Below are 21963 nucleotides of genomic sequence, written 5' to 3' on the forward strand. Positions count from 1 at the left end.
TCTAAAGACAGCATAACACTCAAAATACTTAAGCTTTACAAGTACCATGCAAACAAACTATAAAACAGAAGAAAAAAAAAATCAAACTAGTGGATAGCACCAGCTTGACCTGCCTTATTTTCCTTGAATAATTTAAGATTCTGTACAATATCAGGGACTCTCAGGACAGTTATCCACAGTGCAATTACAGAAAGCAATTAGTGATTTCTTTAAAAACAATAAATATGGCTCACTGGTGCCAATTCCCATCGTGGTCCTCGGGGACCTGTGCATGGACGGGATGCACAGGTGCGGACGCAGAGAACACCCCACGTGGGAACCAGAAACCACCCGGAGACGACAGCCCCCCACGCCGGCCAGGCTCAGGCTCCCCGCGGACGGCAGGCCCTTCCAGCGGGCGGGGCGGCGAGGGCAGCAAATAGCTCTGGACGAGCTGGATGAGCTGGGAGACCACGCCTGGGCCGGACGTCCCGCGGCGCCGTTCCCTCGGCCTCCTGAGTCCTCCTCCCCTTCCCGTGTCAGCAGCTGTCGAGTGGGCGCCACTGGGCAGCCGGAAACGCCACCGCCGGGGAGCCGCCTGGGCCCGAGGTGCCTCAGCACCACCTAATCTTTCTCCCCGTCTTCGCTGCTTCCTATTAGGAGAGAGCAAGCAAAGCTGTGTTTTAAAACGATCGTCACAGATAAAAACAGTGTGGACGGCGTCTGAGCTTCGCTGCAGAAAGAGGAACTGAAGCTAGAAGTGTGGCTCTCGGCCACCTGCCCGGCCGCTCGCCGCTTCCTGCGACAGCAGCACCTGCCAGGCTCTCTCACAGACACATCTGCGCGGCTCACACGCTGCTCAATGCCAATGCTTTGGGCGCAGGAGAGAACTGGCTCTGAGCCCCACACATCTGCCCCCGACAGATCATTAGGTCATGGGCGTTATCTAATCGGCACAATTAAACCCAGGACAAACGCAAATAAAAGTCTTTATATTTTGCAGTTATTATTTGATCTGCACACTTCACATCGAAAAAATATACCTATTAACATTTATCTTCAATCTAGTTGTGGGGAAAAAAGGATCCATGTGTTCAGATACCACTACTTCAAATGTGCCCGGCCCATGACCTCCCCCAGGCCTTCTGGTGGCACACGAAGACTAGGACTTAATAGCAAAATCAACATTCCCGGGGTAGGGCCAGAGTGCATTTGGGTTCAAACCCGAAGTCAGGGCCAAGTGTTCTTCAGAGCATGAGCTTTCTGAAGAGCTGCTCCTCTCTGGGGGAAAGAAGGAGAGATGGGGGTTGGAGGCTAACAGAACAAAGGGGAAAAGGAGAAGAAAGGTGGCGGAGCAGCCCCAGGGCCACCGGGCCCAGCAGGGCAGAGACGGAGCCCGGAAGTGGGGGACGAGGCCCCGGAGCACACCGTCAAGGCTGTGAGCTCTTTGTAAAGATTCGTACAACCTTGTCTGCCAACACCGGCAGAGCATCCCGTTCCCGGGCAGCCGGCCCTCCCCTAGCTCCGCACCCTCCTCACCTCCCTGCTCCATGTCCGAGTCTGTGAGGTGCGTGAGAGAGAAGCTGGCGATGCTGGCGGGCGTGATGGAGAACCTGGAGTAGGGCGCCCCGTGAGGCCAGCTGGGCTCCGTGCTCCGGGGCGGTGGCGGCGGGGAGAAGTACTTGGATGTCTGAAGAGAAGGTTTGGAGCGGAGGAGGTGACTCGTTGTCTTTGACATAAAAGGGTCTGGGGAGAAGTCATCGTCCCATTCAAAGCCTCCACCTGGAAGTAAGAAATAAAAGTAACTCTCCTTTCATGACTTCGTTTTAAGGAATAGAGAGGGCAGTGCAGGCGTCCAGGTGGGCTCAGAGGGGCACAGACCACCCTGGGCACAGATGGCAGAGCTGCCCACCCCACACCCCCAGGGTCAGAGGGGGTCTTTGAAAGCGACATGTGAAGTTATCCTCAGAAACAGCTCACATCCCACTCATGTTTAGTTGCTTTTTAAACCTGCCAATGAGATACCTTCTTCATCAGTGGAACTTTCGGAATTCATGCACCTGCTCGGGTAGGGGGAGCCTGACGACGGTGTGGGGCTGCTCAGCCCCGGCCCACACGCCTCTCCTCCGCAGTGGCCCAGCTCTTTGGTCGGGGTCTCCTGAAAAGCCCAACATAAGTTCCCATCAGCCAGCGCCTGCTCTCAGGAGCCCTGGGGCAGGGGCCCTCGCTGACCATTTGTGACCTGTCCCTCCCACCCCTGGGGAAGGTGGGCCAGGAGTCCGCGCCCCATCTCTCCCGTGGAACGGGCTCTAAATCCTGGTCAGACACACAAAGCGGCCACGGGAGACCTCGGAGGAGGAGATGCAGCAGGCAGGTTGGGGAAGAGAGCTGGAGTCAAAGGACACCAAGCCAGTGGTGAACCAACCCCACCCCTCCACCCCACCCCCGCCACTTGGGTCCTGGCTCCAGATGCAGGAAGGGGGGTCTTCTGATGCTTAGAAAGAGGAGAGGAAATTCAGGGGTTTGCTCTTTTTCCCCTGTTCTCTTGCTCCCAGCCCAAGCAATCCTGGGTGACAGCAGCGGGGTGGCAGGCACCTGTAATTCTGAGGGCGGTGAGCTTCCTCTCTGCCTGGAGAACCCGCACGCCTTATCCCTGTCCGTCCTCCCGCTGCGCAGCTGCACAGTGTACTGTGGTAACCCAAAGCCCAGCCTTCTGGCCAGAGGACCAAGAAGAGAGGGGCCAAGACACTGGACAGCCTAGGGAGGGGGGAGCTCAGCAAAGGGATCCCATCAGTTGTTGATGAGCTCCCGGCTTACCCCCAGCTGCTCAGGGTAGATCTGACCCTAAACAGCACACCAAAGCATTGAGAACTGAATTTCAGGGAGACCACTGCCAAGGTCCAGTCTGGCCAGGGGGTAGCACATGCACAGGGCAGGTTCAAACAGCACAACAAAGGCTTTGAAAGGGGACCCCAATCCCCAGAAGGCTGGTTGGAACTTGTGACCTGAACCCAACTGGGTCAACGCCTTCTAAGAAGAAAATATCAACATTATCCATAGAATCTAAACAAGGCACAGAATCGGATAAAATAATAAGAGTACAATCTAAAATTTCTCAGCAAACAAAGAATAAGGAAAACCTCAATTCCCAGGAGAAAAAACAATCAGCAGATGCCAATGCCAAGATGTCCTTAGATGTTGGAATTACCTGAGAAAGACTATTATAAATATGCTCTTACAAAGTATGGGAAAACACACTGGAAATGAATGGAAAAGTCTCAGCAAAAGAATAGATAAAAATAATGAATTGCGGATTTCGGAACAGAAAAATACAATAACCAAAATTTTAAAACTCACTGGGTGGGCTCAATAGCAGGATGGACATGAGAGAGGACAGAATAAGTTAATGTGAAGTAGATCAACAGAAATGATCCAATCTGAACAACAGCAAAAGCAAACACTGAAGGGAAAGAAAAGAACAGGGCCTCAGGGCCCATGTACAAGGATATTACCAAGAGGTGTAACGCTGGAGTCCCAGAAACAGAGAGACAGAGTGTGGTGAAGAAGAAAAGAAGAAACAATGGCTGAAAACTTCTCAAATCTGGTGAAAGACATAAAACTACAGGTTCAGGAAGCTTTGCAAACTTAAAATGAGATAAATACAAAGAAATCCATGCCTGCAATCCAGAAATCCATAATCATACTACTGAAAGCCAAACACAAAGGAAAAAACTCCTGAAAGCAGCCAGGGACAATGATGAAAGAAAAGAACTGTCACCTCAGAAATCTATGTTCCGAGAAAATATCCTTAAGAAATCAGTGTAAAATAAAGACACTCTAAGATGAAGAAAAACTAAGAGAATTTGCTAAAAGAAAAAAGAAAAAAAAAAAAGGCCACACAAACTTCTTCAAACAGAAGGGAAATGATAATAAAAAGGAACCTGAAACATCAGAAATGAAAAAAGAACAGTAGTAACTATCTGAGTGAATATAATCCTATTCCTCTCCTCTTCAGTTTCTTAAAACATGTTTGATGACTAGAAGTAAAGCATAGAGCACTGTGTGATGGGGTTTTTGATGAATAAACATATGACACATCAGACAACCTGAAGAAAAGGGGTAGGGGTGGATGAAGGGCCCACAGGGTACAGGGATTCTTATATTCCACTTGAAATGGTAAAACACTGATTCTAAGGAGGCTGTGAAAAGTTAAGTATGTACATTGTAATCCCAAGAACCACTCCAAAAACTACACTAAGAGAAGACATATAGTAAGAAATGCAATAGATAAAAGGTAATTCTAAAAATTGTTCAAAAAACAGAAACACTGAATAAAATGGTGCACCTAAATCCAAATACAAGTAATTCTATTAAATGTAAGTGGCATAAAATACCAATTAAAAGACAAAAAGTTTCAGAATAGATTTTAAAAACCACCTATGTGCTATCCACAAGAAACTACTGTCAAGTACAGGGATGCATGTACATGTAAGGATGAAAAAAGAGACATCATACAAATACTACTCAAAAGAAAACCATATGAATATCAGAGAAAGGAATAAAGAATGACATCATATAATGACAAAAGGTCAATTCACTGAGAAGATATAATAATCTTAAATGTGTATGAAGCTAACAACAGAACTACAAAACAGATGAAGCAAAAACTGACAGAAATGAAAAGAGAAACACACAAATCCATAATTATAGCCGGAGACTTCAACACTTCTCTCTCAGTAATAGACAGAACAAGTAAACAGAAAAATCAGCAACAATACAGAAGAAATGAACAACCAACTGCATCTGACATTTATAGAGCAATCCACCCACCAGAAGCAAAATACACACTCTTTCAGGTGCACATGGAACATTCACCAAGATAGACCATATCCTGGCTCTATAGCAAAACAACACATTTAAAGGAGTTGAAACCCTACAAAATATGTTCATTGACCAAAATGGAATTACACTAGAAATCAGTAGCAGAAAGGTAAAAAAAAAAAAAAAATCTCCAACCCTTGGAAATTAAACAATATTTTTTATAAATAATCCGTGGGTCAAAGGAAAATCAGAAAATGTGTTGACGGACTTCCCTGGTGGCTCAGTGGTTAAGAATCCGCCTGCCATTGCAGGGGACACAGGTTCGAGCCCTGGTCTGGGAAGATCCCACATGCCACGGAACAACTAAGCCCGTGTGCCACAACTACTGAGCCTGCGCTCTAGAGCCCGCAAGCCACAACTACTGAAGCCTGCGTGCCTAGAACCCGTGCTCTGCAACAAGAGAAGCCACCACAATGAGAAGACCGCACACCGCATCTAAGAGTAGCCCTCGCTCACTGCAATTAGAGAAAGCCCGCGTGCAGCAATAAAGACCCAACACAGCCAAAAATAAAATAATTAATTAATTTAGAAAAAAGTCAATCATGTTTCTATATACTGGCAAGGAGCACATGGAAACCAAAATTTTAAAATTACCTTTTAAATTAGCTCCCCAAGAAATGAAATACTTAGGTATAAATCTAACAAAACACGCAGAGGATCTGTCTGCTGAAAACTACAAAACACTAAGAAGAACTGAATAAATGGAGAGACATACTGTGCTCATAAGTTGAAAGCCTCAACATAGTAAAAATTCTCCCCAAACTGATCTATGGATTTTATGCAACTCCCATCAAAATCCCAGTAGAATATTTTTGTGAATATAGAAAAGCAGCACACAGACTCCCAGGCTCCCCATCTGCCCCAGGACAGGCAGTCCACCTCACACCTCTGGGGGCTCCTGGCTGTAAGACTACGACCCAGGTGTCCCAAGCGTGGCTCTACACGGCTCCAAGGCCACACTGCTGAGCCCCGGCCCCGTCGTTACAATGACCAGCGCTGTGATGCATGGGACTGAGCTCAGAGCTCATCTGCCCTGTGACAGGCTGGAGGGCAACCACGCGGCCCGTTAATGGCAAGTAAGCATCACTGTCCACCGTTTTGGCCTTGAGAACACTGTGCATCCGGAAGGGGTAGTGTGAGAGCTGAGGGTCAAACACCCCGCCAGGCTCACTTAGGGCCCACGAGAGGCATATGGGAGACCACCGATGTGTGGGGAAGCTAAAGAGACTCTGTGCGTGAAGTGCCAGCACCCAGACCACTCACTCACTGTGCCGTGATTTCACGAGAAAGTTGCTTTACATACAGTAAGTGTTCACCAAGTGTTTGCTGAACCAATGGTGAAATAACCAAGACACAGAACTGCCAAAACCCAGGAGTGCTCAGTTAAAACTCTGGAGTTAAGGTACTGAAACTATTCAAACTACTTCAAAACCAGCTCATTAAGCTGCACAGTAAGAGGAGGAGAAAATCTACCAGCCATCTGCCTGAACCAGCAGGTAGTTGTTACTCCAAGGAAACTGCATGGAACGCATGAGAAAACTAACTAGAGATCACAAAAAGGAAGATTTTCAGGACTTCATTCTGGACTTCACCCACTTTCCAACTTTCTCTACACTAAGCCTCTCAAATCTCACATCTGTTAAGCATGTCTTACACTTGATTTCTGTACCTTCGTTCTCATGCCTTGAATCTCGATCTCATGCCATCCTGCCCTGTCTTCTGAAGCCACCAAAACATCACCTCCCCCCCAGCCAAAGTCGTCACATGAGTGCAGCCCTTCTGTAGCCCAGGCGGGGGCTTCCACGGGAGCCGAGTCCATCCCTCTGCTGCAACTAGACCCCCAGACATCTTCCCCAGCCCTCACCCACACTGCTCACGGCACACACTTTGTAACTCTTTCTATCCCACCTACAGATCGTCTGCTCTGTGGTGAAGTCTCGTACAATTCAAGTTCACAGAGAAGGTGAAGAAAGGGATACGTGAATTCGAAAGACTGATAACAAAACACAAAATCTGGGGCCAGGTGATCCCTTGTCTCTTCCACTCTCAGTAAAAAAATGGCAAACCAGTTTCCTAGGCTCCCTGAGCCCTCAGGTTCTGAAGCTGGGATGTGTATAAGCCTCCTGGCCCCTCTCACAGATCTGATGAACTGAGGTTGGGGCCAGGAGTCTACTTTTTCTTTTCGCAAACACTTAACTACCTCTACCTTCCCTGCCCCACATGCCACAGTTCAAATTTTTTTGAGCGACACCGTAGAAAGAGAACACACAGAAGCGACAAAGCGTAAAGTAACGAGCAACTGAAAGCAGACCCAGCTCCCAGGGAAGAGGTGGGGCAGCACCCAGGACCCCCACGGGTGTGGGCAGAGCCTCAAGTGTGGGGCCCAAGAGGCCCAATGCTGAACGAGAGACTGAGATACCAAGGTCTCGGTTCCAAGGACTAAATACAAAGGGAGGGCAAGCAGATCCAAGAAGAAACCAACAAGGACTCCCATGCCTTCTAGAACGGGAGCTTCACTTATAATCCAGGTGATTCAAGAAGCAAATTCAAGGGCTACAAAGACTAGTCAACAAAGAACATTAAAAAAAAAAAAAAGCTTGAATTGTAGGCTGCTTCATTTTTAAAGAAGCCGAAGGCTGGCCCCCTGAGTGGTGACAGCAGGCAGCCTGCCCAACCGCAGGGAGGTGGGCAGGGCCAGCCCCTGGCCGGGAGGGCCACAGACTCTGTCCTGCTGCCCCGTCCCCGTCCCCACTCCACAGGCAGGGCCGCTGGTCAGTGTCGCCAGGGCTACATGTGAGCCTCGGACTGTTCGAGCAGCACCTGCACGCTGGGCATTACTGCCTACTGTTAGAGTATAAAAATCTGGTCTGGAAAGGGTAAGCAACTTCAGCAGGACTCTGCCAGGACACCCAGGAAGAGCACACAGATCTTCTTCCCGTAATGTAACGGGAGCTTCCTGTGCAAACCCCATTTCTGCGTGTTCTTGGAACTGACACTGTAGCCAACCCCAAATTCCTTTTTCTGAGTAACCACAAAACAATCGTGGCCTTGAGACGGCAATCGGAAAAACCAAGCACGCTCGTCCCCCTAACACGTTCTGGAATTCTCTAACAGGACAACCTGGAGGTGACAGACAACAGATACCTGGTCAAAGAGATAGACTGTGACATCATCGAAAAACGTCACCGCCTTCTTCTCTCTCTTCCAGTCGTCGGGCGGCTGGTCCGCGGAGGCTGGGGCTTTCAACAGGCTCCGCAGGTGGCGGCCGTCCTCACAGCTGAGGACCACAGGAACTAGCTGCTCCGCCTCGTCCTCCGACTCGGAGCTGAGGCTGTGCAGCGTGAAGGCCCGCAGGTCCTCGTCCGAGTCGTCGCTGTTTTCGTCCTCCTCATCCGCGTCGATTCCGTCCTCAGTGAGGTCGAGCACCCCTGGCACGCTGAGTTTCCCCAGGTACTTCCCTTCGACGTCTGGCTCCTTCAGCTTGGGGCCCTCGGAGTGGCCGCGCAAGGCCTTCTCCACCATCGGGGCTGCTGGGCCGCTGGAGCGGAGGGGGGCATCTGCAAACGCCAGGAGTTCGTTGGTGTTGGTTCCGGCGGAAGCCAGCGTGCAGGGGGGCGCCTCCTGGGCCTCGAGGTCAGCCCCGCTGCTGAGCTCCGAGTTCAGCGGGCTTGAGGGGCTGCCGGCCTCACTGTCCTCGGGGGGATGCATCTGTCTGGAAGCGTCAGCGGGTGCTGGTTCTGCCGCTTCTCCTGATTCCAGGGGACTGGCATTCTGCCGAGCAGGGGGACACCTTTGGCCAGGCTGGCTGCTGCTGGTTTCCAGGCAGCCGTCCGGGGAGCTGGGATTCTGCTCTGGGGCGCCTGGCTCAGGCAGGGGCTGGTCCACTCCCAAGGCCGACGCCGAGGCTCCCGGGACCCCCTCCGACTTCTTATCGGGCTCAGAGTCATTGTCTGAGAAGTAAGCAGAGTCTCGGTACGAGCCCTGGCAGCCGGGGGCAGAAGTCTGAGAGGTGACCTCTGCACCCCTGTGGCCATCGGCTGTGTCTGAGACGACGATGACAGGGGTGGGAGGTGGCCCCCCGCGAACGCCGTTGCCCGCCGAGTCTGCGTCAAGGGCTATGGTGCCGTCGGGGGCCGGGTGCAGCGTCCACTCGGGGGACTCCAGGTTCTCCGTCTCGTAGCCGCTGTCCGCAGGCTTGTCGGGGGGCAAGAGTCTCTGCGGTGTGTGAGGGCCTAAGGAGCCCAGTAAAACCTCACAGACGTCCACCGAGTCTAGGGAGCCTGGGGTCTCCACGGACTGCTCCGAAGTCGGGATGGGCGTCGACAAGCTGTCCTCTAGAAGGCTGTCCTGACTGGCAGAGTCCAAGGAGAGGGCAGACACCAAGCCCCGCTCCTCTGTAGCAGCATCTTTACAGCCCAACTGACTCAGAGCATCCACGGCCTCCAAGGCTCTCTCAGGCAGGCCTCGACGGCAGTGGTCTTCCAAAGGTGGTTGACTCTGTAAGTTCTGCCTCAGTTCTGGAAGGCTGTTCCCTATACTCACCTTACTGGCAAAAGTGCTGTGGACAAGGCCTGAGTCGCTCTGGGTCAGTCTCAAGGCCCCCTCCCTCTGGGGAGTCAGGTCTCGGGACCTATTGCCAGTGGGAGGTGTGTCCACCGGGGCGGGCGCGGAGTCTGGGTTTACCTCTTGGCAGACACTGTCTTCACGGACACCGACATCCAGACACATGGGCTTGGCTCCACCCTGCTTCAAGGACACACCTGGAGGGACATCGTGAGGCGGCCCCTCTGTTTTGAGCGAGGTAGGAGGTACCTGCGCCTGCGGGCAAGGCAGCGAGGCCGTGTCCCAAGTGCCGTCCTTGGGCGCCACGCCCGGGCCTCTACCCTGCGCGCTGACGTTTTCCTGCAGCAAAGAAGAGCCCGGTTTATTTTCAGCAAACTTAAGCTCAGCATCTAGAGAGTTTCTACTCGGACTTTCTAATATGGTTTCAGGAAAACCAGCATTTCTAAGTTCTGTTTGAAGATCATTTATATGTTCTTTGCTGGACAAGGAGTCTTTCAGTAAGTTCTTCTCTTGAAGAAATAAAAAGTTTTCTGACAATTCTTCAACATCCAGCTGATCAAAACCATCTTGGTGCACGAGGTTTCCTGATGAGCAAAGAGGCTCACAGTCAAAAAGCTTACGGGGCTTTTCTTTCTTCAAATGGCGTGTAATTACTGACTCTCTGGGGTCATCCAAACTTGAGCTTAAGGTGGTCGGCTTAAAGTCAGCTTGGACTCCATTTAGTTCCATTAAGTCAAATATTTTTTGGTGACTGGGCAAAGCCTCTGATTTGTCAAGATCATTAAATATACTGTCGAAAGGGCTCTCGGGGCCCTTGGTAACATGCACATCCTCGGGTACCCTGGCATCCTTGGGGTCTGTAGTGTTCTGGAAGAAATCCTCATCTGTACTGGACTCCTCAAATTCGACATTCCTGAGGGTCAGAAGCTGGGATGCTGTGTCACCGACCCTTTCTGGATTATCCATTTCCGTTGTGAGCAGTGCAGGTGAGTAATCTAGCTCCAAGTTGCTACCGCTTTTTTCTTCTAATTGGATGTAATAGTCGCTTCCGACGGAAAGGTTGTGGGCATCAAAGACGGGCACTACTCCGGGGGCCCGCAGGGGGACGTCCTGGCCACTGTCATCTTGCTTCCCGGGTCCTGGATCTGAGAGAGGACTCTCAAACGCTTCGGTGGCAAAGAAGATGCCGGTGTAGGACACGGCTTCGTCTGGGGGGCCCCGGCCGCATTCCTCGAAGTGGTCGTGCTTGGCCGCCTCCCAGACGTACTCGAAGCTCAGGCCCTGGCTGGTTTCGGTCACGGTGAGGACCTCCTCCATCTCATGACCGAGCCGGTCCCTGGCAAAGTGGTCGAGGATGGGGAAGGCGGCGTTACTTGCAGCATCTCTGTTGTTTGTGTTTGGCTTGAGTGCATTCCACTGCTGCTCAAAGTCGACTTCCGGGTCCCTCTGGCTTTGCATCCGCAGGTAGGTGAGCAGTCTGTGCACATCCTCGGCCGCCGGCCTCTTGTCTGGTGACAGCCAGCAGAACTGTAAGACTTCATACCTGAGCGACACAGACAGGTGATTAGCAGACGGATGATAAATTGTTTTAAAATAAGGAAAGACCTCACAAGGGCCCCTGGGCCAACTCAACACCCAGAAGCCTCGACACTTTAATCACTGCCGACCACCTGAAGGGGTTCAGCTCACAGTGATATCAATGTGAAAGGGAAAATGGAGACAGAGGAAATCTGGCCCGCTAATTTTCTGTGTCCTCAGGACACTGCACAGTGTCACTGCAATTCTTTTGCTTTGTCATCTGTTCTTCTGGCGTTTTCCAGGGACTTAGCCACCGAATTTAGAAACAGTTCTAAAATGCTCTCCTCTTAACACAACCGACATAGGTATTCTGCTTAGTAAAAGATGCACGTATCTAATGTTCTGAGATTTACTCACTTTACTTTGCAAGAATTCACAGACAGATGCTGTTGTGACTAATCTCTAATTATTCCCCCAATAAAAAGTGACACCATGATCTCCTGCAGCACATGGTTTCCTCGGGTCATGCAAGGAGCTGAGGGTGGAGGGAAAGAGTAGAGAAAGAAGCCCAGAGACAGTGGCAACCAGGAGCTGGTCCTCAAAGGGTTGGCTGAATACAGCCAGCATCTTAAACTGTAGCCGTGAGTGGAAGGGAAGACAAGGACGATGTCATGGTATTAAATTTACAGCGTGTATGTCCAGTTATTCTGGGTGAGTTAGTTCTAGCAAGTAGGGGGGCTGAGCAACACCCACACAGAGGGGCACCGAGCTCCAGGGGCAACATCAGCCGGGCACAGGGTGATGCAGACAGAGGCCTTGACACAGGTGAGCCCGATACTAATTGGAATCCGAGTAAGAACTGGTCTGGAGCATCATAAGAAGTAAATATGTTTTGCAAATGTCAGCATACATTATGCAAATGAGTCTCACGTGCCAATTTAAATATGATCATGTCTATGCCACCCATCTCTCTTCTTGCATGTCGGGTATCACTTAAACAAACAGCCTCATTTAAAAATAATTCCACAACAGGAAACTCCCTTAGAATTGACTTTTCTAATTAGTTCAGACTTAACATTTTTCTTATTGCATGTAATACATAAATTCCTGCTTGTTCTACACATTTTTTAAAAATAGCATTACGTTAAAAAAAATGGATGTTAATTCTAAAATCAGTCATGAATAATATACAAACGATTGCTTTTCATAACGTTTACTGTTCAACATTAGAGAATACATAACTAAGACCCATGCAGACAGGATTTCCTTATCTTCTGAAAAGAACGTGACATGAAGTTACCCACCATCTGTCAGAGTAAGGCTGCTCCAGCTGGGGCTTTGGGAGTTTTGTGTCTCTCTCTCGAATGACCTGGTTGAGAACCTCTAAGTTGGAAAGGTTGGAATAAGGCTGAGCGGCATTCTCAAAAAGCTCCCAAAGTGTCACACCCAGGGACCTGCGGAAAAAAGAACACGGTTATTTCTTTCTCTCTTCGGATGTCAAAGTTTTAACACCTACATTTTTACTTGTACAGTCACTAGTAATTTCAAGCACAAGGTGTCTACTGAAAAGGTCACTCAAGATAGCTCTTTAACATGATTTTAAAAGCAAGCATTTCCATTAAAATGAGGACCACAACAAGAATACCTCCTCAGATTTACTAACGGAATATTAATTTAGGAATTTTGGCCAATGCAAAAAAATATGAGATGGAGCTAAGAGGCATAATTACATGGAGAAGCGAATATGACCGTCAACCTTAAAACTCAAGAAATTAGAAAGATCATCACGATGACTTTTAAGAGTTCAGCAACACAGCTAGGTACAAGGTAAATACACTGAATTCTGAGATTTGGGGTGGGGAAAAAACATCCCATTCACAACAGCAGTAAACGTCGGAAATCTTGACATGAACAATCCTTCCCCGTTTGCCCCATGTATTTCTTGCTGTAGCTATTCCTGAGTATCTGGGGCTTCATGCTCTTCGGAAGGACGCCCCCCACTACTCTGCCAGAAGCGGCCACCTGCCCGAGCCCCTCACCACCTCCAGGTGCACAGCCATCACCACAGGCAGGGCCAACCTTCGCAGTACCCGGCCCACTCACCCGCACGCCCAGTGCTGTCCCCATGGGAACGGCCTCTGTGGCTGAAGCCAGAGGGACACTTCCTCTCCGCTTCCTCTGTGTGATCCCTGCGCTCGTTCCCACCACCTCCACTTCTGCCGCATATTACAGTCTATTTTCTGCAACGGCTCCCAAACCCGGCTGACCGTCTGTGTCATCTGGATGCTGGTACTTAGGACCCTCCCCGCCCCACCCACCCCGAGGATTCTTCGTTGGTGGATGCAGGTGTGGCTGCATCTTTAAAAAGCTCCCTCATGGTTCTGACGTCCAGCCAGGTTCGGCTATTGGTTTCCGTGACTATGATCAATACCCACCAGAATGCTTGTGTGAATAATGAGCTGTACTTGAGTAAATAAGTTTATTATTTGACGTGGTAGAGTACAATATAACGTATGAGTTACACTCTCTTATACTAATCTCACAAATCAGTGAGAAAAATCAACATATTCAGTATCTAAGTGGAGAGGGCATTTCAACCAAAGGAAATAAAAGGACCCAAATCTCCCAATCCAATTCAAGAAGGGAGAAGTTTCCCTGGCACAGAACTGCTAGGGGCAGAGGGCTGTTTTGGATACAAAGAAGTTTAAGACACTGTCAACGACTTTAGGGAATTAACAATGTATTTGACAGAGGAAAATAAGAAGTTTACATGAAATGCTAAAGACCACAAAGGTGGCCTATGATTAGGGGCAAAATGAGTGTTATCAGCACCAAGCCTGGTTTGACCCTGGGCGCGTACCTCTACCTCTACCTGCCTTATTTTCTCCAAATCCCCGATGTAACTACCTTTCTCTCTCCCAGCAAGGCCTGTTCCCAAACCAATCCCCTCCCCAGTTCTTCAGAGACCGTGAAGCATGGGTTTTCTTAACTCCCCACTCCCCCGACTCCTAACATCTTCCTTGAGCATCCTTTTCTCCTGGCACAGGCCACATAGAAAGAGGAGACGTGTGCCCACCCTGCCCTGCAGCTCTCTATTCCCTAGTCTTTCCCGCCCAGTCTCCTCGGGGACAAGTGCCATTGGCCACCGCCAGCATTCCCTTGTCTCCAGCTCTTTGCCTCGCACTGGCCTGTGTCTCCCTGGGGACCAGCAAGCCTCTTTCTTCTGGGAAGAAAAATGTCCTGTAGCTCTTATCCCCTCTTCCACCAAACTCACTGAGAGAGGACCCTCTCAGTCACCCCTGGCACAGGGCAGTTTGGTCCGTGCCTCTCGTGGAAGCTGGCACCACTGCCAGCCCTGCCACCAGAGGCTGCTCAACCTGTCAGAAACAAGGGGGAGGCTCTGTCTCTGGGAACGCAGGCTAAGTTTTCAGGCCAATCACCCTGCAACAATAGTAAAAATATGAATGAAGCATGAAAAGCAACTTCTTAAACACAACAAACAGCAGATAAGATAGCAGGGAATTACCTGGACAAAATCTAGAGCTTAGTGAACTAAGCAGAACACTAAAACCACCTTTGACTGCAGCATCTGCTGAAGCACAGAACTTGGGCTTCTGTGTCTGTGGTGTACCAGGCTCAGTGGGGGTGATGGTGGCGGTGGACAGGCCAAAGCCCTGGGCCTGCACAGGTAAGGGGTCTCACAGAGACCTCCTCACAGTGGGAATAAACCTGCCCCCTGCCTCTCTCAGGGGCCTGGAAGGCAAGCTGCCTTGGCACTGAGGTCCTGTGAATGAGTGGACACGTGGGAGCATGAGTACGTGTGTGTGTGTTGGCGGGGGAGTGTAGTCCCAAAGAAGTTGTAACCACAGAGCTGGCCCTTACTTGGACTTACAGCCCAAACTCACACCATCTGAGTGCTCTAAAAGATCTTGAGCTGGATACATAAAGCCCTGAATTAGAGTAGTTCCTTACATGATGGGACATCCAAGTACCTGACAAAAGCAAATGTGGACCCTCTCTGGAGAAATGTTTCTCAATTCTAGGTTTCCAAGATCCTCACCATAAAAAAGTCCCCAAGGAAACAAACCACCATCAAGAGCCAGCAAGATCAAATCCACAAAGACTTCAGATACTGGAATTATCTGATGTAGATCATAATCAAATAGACCTCCTAAAACCAAAAAGCCAATATCGGAACTACAGAATTCAGTAGAGAGATTTAATAGAAGAATAGACACAGCTGAAGAGGGAATTTTAAAGAGAGAGAGAATTAGTGGATAGAGCACAGGTCTGAAAAATTATCTAGAGTGTGGCACAGAGAGTCAAAGAGATGGAATATATAAAAGAGAGAATAAGAGACAGAAGACAGAGAAAGAAGGTATAACACATATCTAAATCAGACTTCCAAAAGGAGAAAAAATGGGGCAGAGGCAGTATTTGAAGGGTAAATAAGGGCTGTGAACACCAACCTAAGATATGAAAAGCCAAATAAATCCCAAGCAGAAAAACAAAAAAATCCACACCAATACACATTATAGTGAAGCTACAAAAATCAAAAGACAAAGAGAAGAGTTTAAAAGTAGCCAGAGAGGAAAAAGTCACGTTACCTTCAAAGAGCTTAGGGAGATTTACAGCTGACTTCTCAAGAGCAACAATGGAAGCCAGAAGACAGTGGAGTGAGATCTTCAATATGCTGAGAGAAAATAACTGTCATCAAGTAAAAATATACTTCAAGAACGAGGACAAAATAAAGGTACACTCAGACCTACGGAGAAAGACCTGAGAATCTATTACCAGTTGAACCTCACTAAAGGGAATTCTGAAGGACATACTTCAGACAAAAGGAGAGTGATCCCAGATGGAAGGTCTGAGATTTAAAAAAAACAAAAACAAAAAAACAGCAAAGTGATTTGATTAAGTGGATAAACCTAAACAAACACTGATGCTAAAAAAAAAATAATAGTAATGTCTTGTGGGGTTAAAAGAAAAAATCAACATACCCAACAATAATGACATATAATTGCATGTGTGTGTGTAGAGTAAAACTAAACCAAGTTAAAGTATGTTAAAGTAGCCTGGGGTCCTTGTATTGCTCAGAAACAGGGCCAAGATGAGAACTACTATTAGACTAAGTTAAGTGAAGTATACATGTTATAATTTCCAGGGTAACCAATAAAAGCACAGGAATAGAGTATACAGCTCCCAAGCTAAGAGGAAAAAACAGTTTAAAAAAAATTAAAAGAAGGCAAGTAGAGAAAAAGAAAATAGAAAAAGCAGGACAATAACACAAAAAAGTGTAGACATAAATTAAGGAAACTGTAATAGAAATTGCTAAAGACTCAGATACATTTTTTCAACTTCCATTAAACTGACATACATCTCACTATTACATAATGGTCCAAACCTTTCTGTTTTTTCATTCACTTCAATAAATATTTACTAAACATCTATTATAAGCCAGGCCTTGTAGTAGGCAAAGAAAATAGCCTTGGTTCCTGCTTTTATGGAGATTATTACTGCCAAATGGGTAAGAGAAAAGTTAACTGCATCATGGCAACTGTGATAATTGCTATGATGTCAATAAATTGTTTTTTTTCACACCATCAGGCACTCTGGTGTTCCTCCGTCTTATTCAATTACCTTCCCTTAAGAAAGTACTTGAGAAGAAAGAAGTCAGGACTTTGCTAACAACAAAAGCCTAACAGAATGATAAATCAATACATACCAGATATTACTATACTTAGTTTGATCTGCAGTTAGTAGTCTGTCTTGAAAGCTGGTTACTAATTCTGGAGCAGTCCATCGCAGAGGGAAAAATTTTTTATCATCTGTTTCAATATAATCCTCCTGTTTTGTTAGAAAGCATACAGAATTTTGAATTTTATAACACTTTTAGTGAGCTCAATAATTTAATTCTACGTCATTCTCAGAAAACACAAACTCCACCCCAAAAAAAACATGTCAGAAAAAGAAGGCGGCATGAGACCGACTTTCTGGGCAGAAGGTGGGTGAGGGTTTCCCTGAAGCCTCCTGGGCCTCATGAGCTGGTCTCTGAGCCATGAATGTTTGCTCAGTCATCCTTCCTGGAAAAGGAAGGTACGCCGTGTCTGATGCACAGAACACAGACTCTGAGCAAAACATCTTGTAAAATATGCTGGGCCGTATCCCCGAAGAGGGGAGTGGGGTGGTTAATGAGTAAGAGCACAGGCTTTCCAATCAGACAGACTGGCTGAGTCCACGTTCAACCATTTACCAGCTCTGTGACTCTGGGCAAGCAACAAACATACTGAGCCGTCTTCCTGATCCGTAAGATCAGGAAGACACACCTACCTCCCTTTACAGTGAGGATTACATGAGATCGTGCAGGCAAGTACTTCATAGTGCCTGGGTGGTATACAGCAAGCGCTCAAAACACTAGAGCTACCATGCAGACAAAGAACTGACTTACATTTGAGAGATATTTTTTTGCCCCACATTATGGCACCTCACTCAGCTGGGCTACGCAAACACACACAAATAAAAATCTCGCATACTTCATTTATTTTCTTTGGGGATATAGTTGTAACAGAGTTTAAAAATCCAAATCCCAAGCTTACAGAATTTGAGCTGAAATTTTACTGAACATGTAACAGAGAAATATTTATATGACGTGTATTTTATTATACAGGTAGCAATAATTATTTACCCCGCTTTCCAAAAAGGCATGGCATTTTGTGATATGACCACCTCATGAGTATGAAATTAAATCAGGTCAAGGAGAGGACCCTTAAACCTTTGGCTTACCTTGTACCTGCTGAATCCTATTCCATAATCTCCCACTTTCACATTTAAGTCCGAGGTAAGAAAACAATTCCGCAGGGCTAAATCACTGAAAACAGAAAGAGTGAAGTGAACACGAGAGCAAGGAGAATCAACACCCAGGATGACGTGACATGAAATTGCTATGGCTAAAGGCTTTCTTGAGTAATCAGTTAGTGTACTGAGCTCCCTGCTTAATAATTCGTGTTTTAAAATCCTTTTTCACAGAAAAAGGTAATACCATATTCCTAATTACTTAAAGAATGGAGATGATCAGATTTTTTTGTAAATCACTCTGACTGCTAAGGTTAAACACTGACCATATCCGTACCTTGTTCTGCATTAATACCAGATTTATGGCTCATTTCCTAGTATTTTTAGAGTTACCAAGAAAGAATTCTAAGTTGGCTAAATTGTCTGAATTTTTAAAAATAACTTGCATTACCTGAGTAATAGTCTAGCAGTAGTCTCTTTAATGTAAGTAAAGAAGAATAAAGTTACAATTTCAAGCACCCGAAAATAATCTACATTATTAAAAATGTTTGGTTTTTAACTCCTTTTTCAAAGATATGCAAACAAGCGTTATAAGGAGACTCTTTCCAAATCACTCTCATCTCTTCCAAACTCCACCTCCCCAAGAGGGAGGCAAAGAGCATATTTTCAAGACTCACTTAAAACAACTTACTTATATAGTTTATTTAAGAACAAGTTAATTTTCAAAAACATCTAATTTGCAAAGTAAAAACTACTTTTTCTAAAGGAACTTCCCATAAAAACAGCAGATTACATTTTTTAGATTTCAGCTTTACCCCTTAGAATCTTTTTAATTATCAATTGGCACATGAATTAAAAAGCCACTAAATTAAAATACAATCGGATACGTAATTTATAGTTTTAAATCACAAATAAAAGTAATCAGAAGCTGAATTTCTATAGTCCAAAATTTAAAACGTTTGTCTTTATATGACTGTAGAAGACCAAAAACTTTATCAAATTCTTATTTCCGATTATTTTAATTTCCAAAGCTCACATGTCTGAAATATAACAATAATGAGAATGAGGACAGCAACAGCTAAGGCTGATGCACTTCAGTGACAGCCTGGTGTGTACAACGACACTGATCCAATCATACAATAATGGCTAATGTGCGCCAAGCACTTTACACAAGGTGTTTCTCTAAGCACCTGACACATATTAACTCACTTAATCTTCACGACAAGCCTTTGAGGTGGGCACTATAATGTTCCCCATTTATAGAAAAGGAAACTGAGGCACAGAGAACTGAAGTGACTCTGCCAGGGTCAGTATTTCCGCCTTTCACCATCAATAACCACCACCACCAATCCATTATTACCAGTCAGAGCACGGTGCCGTGCGTGCAGCTGCTGCTCAATAAATGTCCTGATCTCAACTTCCAGTTAGATGTGTTCAATTCTACTTTACACTATGCTTACAAGCCGTATTTTCATGGTGCACCATCCAGGAGACATCAGGCCTGTGGAGGCATCTGGGGAAACCTCGGGACACCCCTACTGTTATAGACGGTACACAGGCACACGTGGGAGATGCTGCGGGTTTGGTTCCAGACCACCACAATAAAGCATATCTCGCAATAAAACGAGTCACATGACTTTTTTGCTTTCCTAGTGCATAGAAAAGTGATGTTTACGCTACACTGTAGTCTACTGAGTGTGCAAGAGCATTATGTCCAAAAAAGAAAAAACAATGTATAAACCTTAATTAAAAAATACTTTATTGCTTAAAAAATGCCGAAATAATTACAATAAGTAACATCAAAGATCACTGATCACAGATCATCATAACAAACATAATAACAATCAAAAGGTCTGAAATATTGTGAGAATTACCACAGTGTGACACAGAGACAGGAAGTGAGCAAACGCTGTTAGAAAAATGCGCTGACAGACCTGCTCAGCAAAGGGCTGCCACAGGCCCTTGATTTATAAAAAACCGCAGCATCTGCGAAGCGTGATAAAACAAGGTGTGCCTGTAGAAACTTCCCATCTCAAGGAGAGAAGTGGTCCCTGTCTTTTGGAGTGAAGGAAGAAATGGAGGGGGGCCACATGTGGGCAGGAGAATACAAGGCTCTAAGGCAGCCTGACCCTCTGGACCAAGAGCTGCCCCAGTACGGCCCTGCGGGTCCTGCTGCAGACACCCTGGGCACCTCCAGCCAGGATTTCTGAAGCCCCTGCAAACAGATCCTTCCATTTATTTATGAATTTATTTATTTATGGCTGTGCTGTGTCTTCGTTGCTGCAGGCGGGCTTTTCTCTAGTTGTGGCAAGCGGGGGCTACTCTTCGTTGTGCACAGGCTTCTTACTGCAGTGACTTCTCTTGTTGCACAGCACAGGCTCTAGGTGCGTGGGCTTCAGTAGTTATGGCAAACGGGCTCAGCAGTTGTGGCTCACAGGCTCTAGAGCGCAGGCTCAGTAGTTGTGGTGCACGGGCTTAGTGGCTCCGCGGCATGTGGGATCCTCCCAGACCAGGGCTCGAACCCATGTCCCCTGAATTGGCAGGCGGATCTTAACCGCTGCGCCACCAGGGAAGCCCCAACAGATCATTCTCAACCTCCCCAACACCTGTGTCCTAGGACCAGAATTAAAAGCTAGGTGCCAGCGTTCTGGCCGGGGCGTGCGCGTGTCATCTGTGGCGGGGCAGCAGGGTGAGGCCAGCAGGGCACCTGCAGAGCCCCTGGCACCTTCCACTCAGGCCACTAGAGCCACTCCAGGACCACCCAGCTGCCTCCCTCCTCCCCTCTCTCCTCGCACATGTTCCCTGCAGGTCTTCAGATACGGGAAAGGAGAAGCTTAGATAAAAGATGAAAAGTTACACCTGCAAAAGACCTGCGGCTCTCATTATAAACGACATTGTGAAACTCTTACACAATTCAACTGTTGCTCTCAGAGAAGGAGGAAGTGCTTCTCATTACCTGAAAACCAGGGGTAATGAGAAGGAAAACAATGGTGTGACTGAGAGAATTTCTTCTAAACCTGCTCCCTCCCTCTACCCCAAACATCCCGTCACCAGAGTACAGTGGCAAAAGCACTGCACAAAGTCAGAGACCTGGGAACGAGTCTTGGCTCCACCGCTAAGAACTGTGTGACTTCGGGCTAAGTCAATTCCCACATCAGAGCCTCATTTTTCCTTGCCAGAAAAAGGGGGGTGGGCCTAACCTATAAGGGTTAACTCATACGGTTTTTATAAGAATAAAATTTTTTTTAAATATGAAATGTTTTCAAAACATTGAAGTGTTATCCAGATTCTAAATGATGATATAATTCAATTCAAAATTAGTAAAAATAAACATTCTCTGAAGGCCAATAACATGCCAAGCTAAAGAATAGGAAAACGCAAAAGTGTAACTTTTTAATGGCAGAGGTAACTCTTGACGTCAATGGCTGGTTTGGGTCAGGAAATACAAACATACCCAGTATATTCTTCCTTCAAGTTGAAAAACAGGTCTAGTGGCAAAGCTGCCAAGCGATCCAGCCCTGAAAGGCTCTAAAGCTCTGGCCCCGTCCCCCTTGGCTGGCAGCGCTCGAGGTGGCCTCAGCTGTCAGTGGGACCCAGCCACGTGAGCAGAGCCGCCAGACACAGGAAGCATGCGTTCACAGAGGAAAGGGGTTCTAAACAGCTTCCCATCCCAAGTCACAAGGAAGCATCACCACTTGTTCTCTGCTTCTACTGGAATGAGAGTGTACCCCTCTCCAGGAGGACTGCTCTCATGGAAATGGCTCAGTGTGGCTGGAGCCACTTCCAAAACCATCCTCTCCTCTATTTACATTACCACTTAGGGTCTCCCAAAGACCCTGAATTCCTGATCAAAAGAGCAACAAACGGGCTTCCCTGGTGGCGCAGTGGTTGAGAGTTCGCCTGCCGATGCAGGGCACACGGGTTCGTGCCCCGGTCCGGGAAGATCCCACATGCCGCGGAGCGGCTGGGCCCGTGAGCCATGGCCGCTGGGCCTGCGCATCCGGAGCCTGTGCTCCGCAACGGGAGAGGCCACAACAGTGAGAGGCCCGCATACCTCCCCCCCCCCAAAAAAAGAGCAACAAACAACCGAAAGTTACAGAATACTCTTCTAGGGCTTGGCCCATGTTACCTTATGTAATCTTGACCAGAGCACTTCAGGGCAAGATTATTCCCATTTCATAGAAGAAACAGGCTCAGAAGGATTAAGGAACGTGGCTCACACTGGTAAAG

The 21963-nt window shown here is 47.4% G+C and overlaps 1 protein-coding gene across 1 annotated transcript in view; it reads right to left on the minus strand.

Annotated features, from left to right (window-relative positions):
* Positions 1–565: 565 nt before the first annotated feature.
* Positions 566–21963, minus strand: part of LMTK2 (lemur tyrosine kinase 2) — a gene marked incomplete at its 5' end in the record, with an annotated part of 78732 nt that continues 57334 nt past the window's right edge. Inside the window, 7 exons of the mRNA XM_079718393.1 lie at positions 566–632; positions 1519–1761; positions 2005–2137; positions 8005–10966; positions 12246–12395; positions 16667–16788; positions 17725–17809. Of these exons, the coding sequence (XP_079574519.1) occupies positions 604–632; positions 1519–1761; positions 2005–2137; positions 8005–10966; positions 12246–12395; positions 16667–16788; positions 17725–17809 (3724 nt within the window). The 3' untranslated portion in view covers positions 566–603. The remainder of the gene's footprint in view (positions 633–1518; positions 1762–2004; positions 2138–8004; positions 10967–12245; positions 12396–16666; positions 16789–17724; positions 17810–21963) is intronic.

The sequence above is a fragment of the Hyperoodon ampullatus genome (genome assembly GCF_949752795.1).
Source record: "Hyperoodon ampullatus genome assembly, chromosome: 14".
In the NCBI taxonomy this organism is placed as follows: Eukaryota; Metazoa; Chordata; class Mammalia; order Artiodactyla; family Ziphiidae; genus Hyperoodon; species Hyperoodon ampullatus.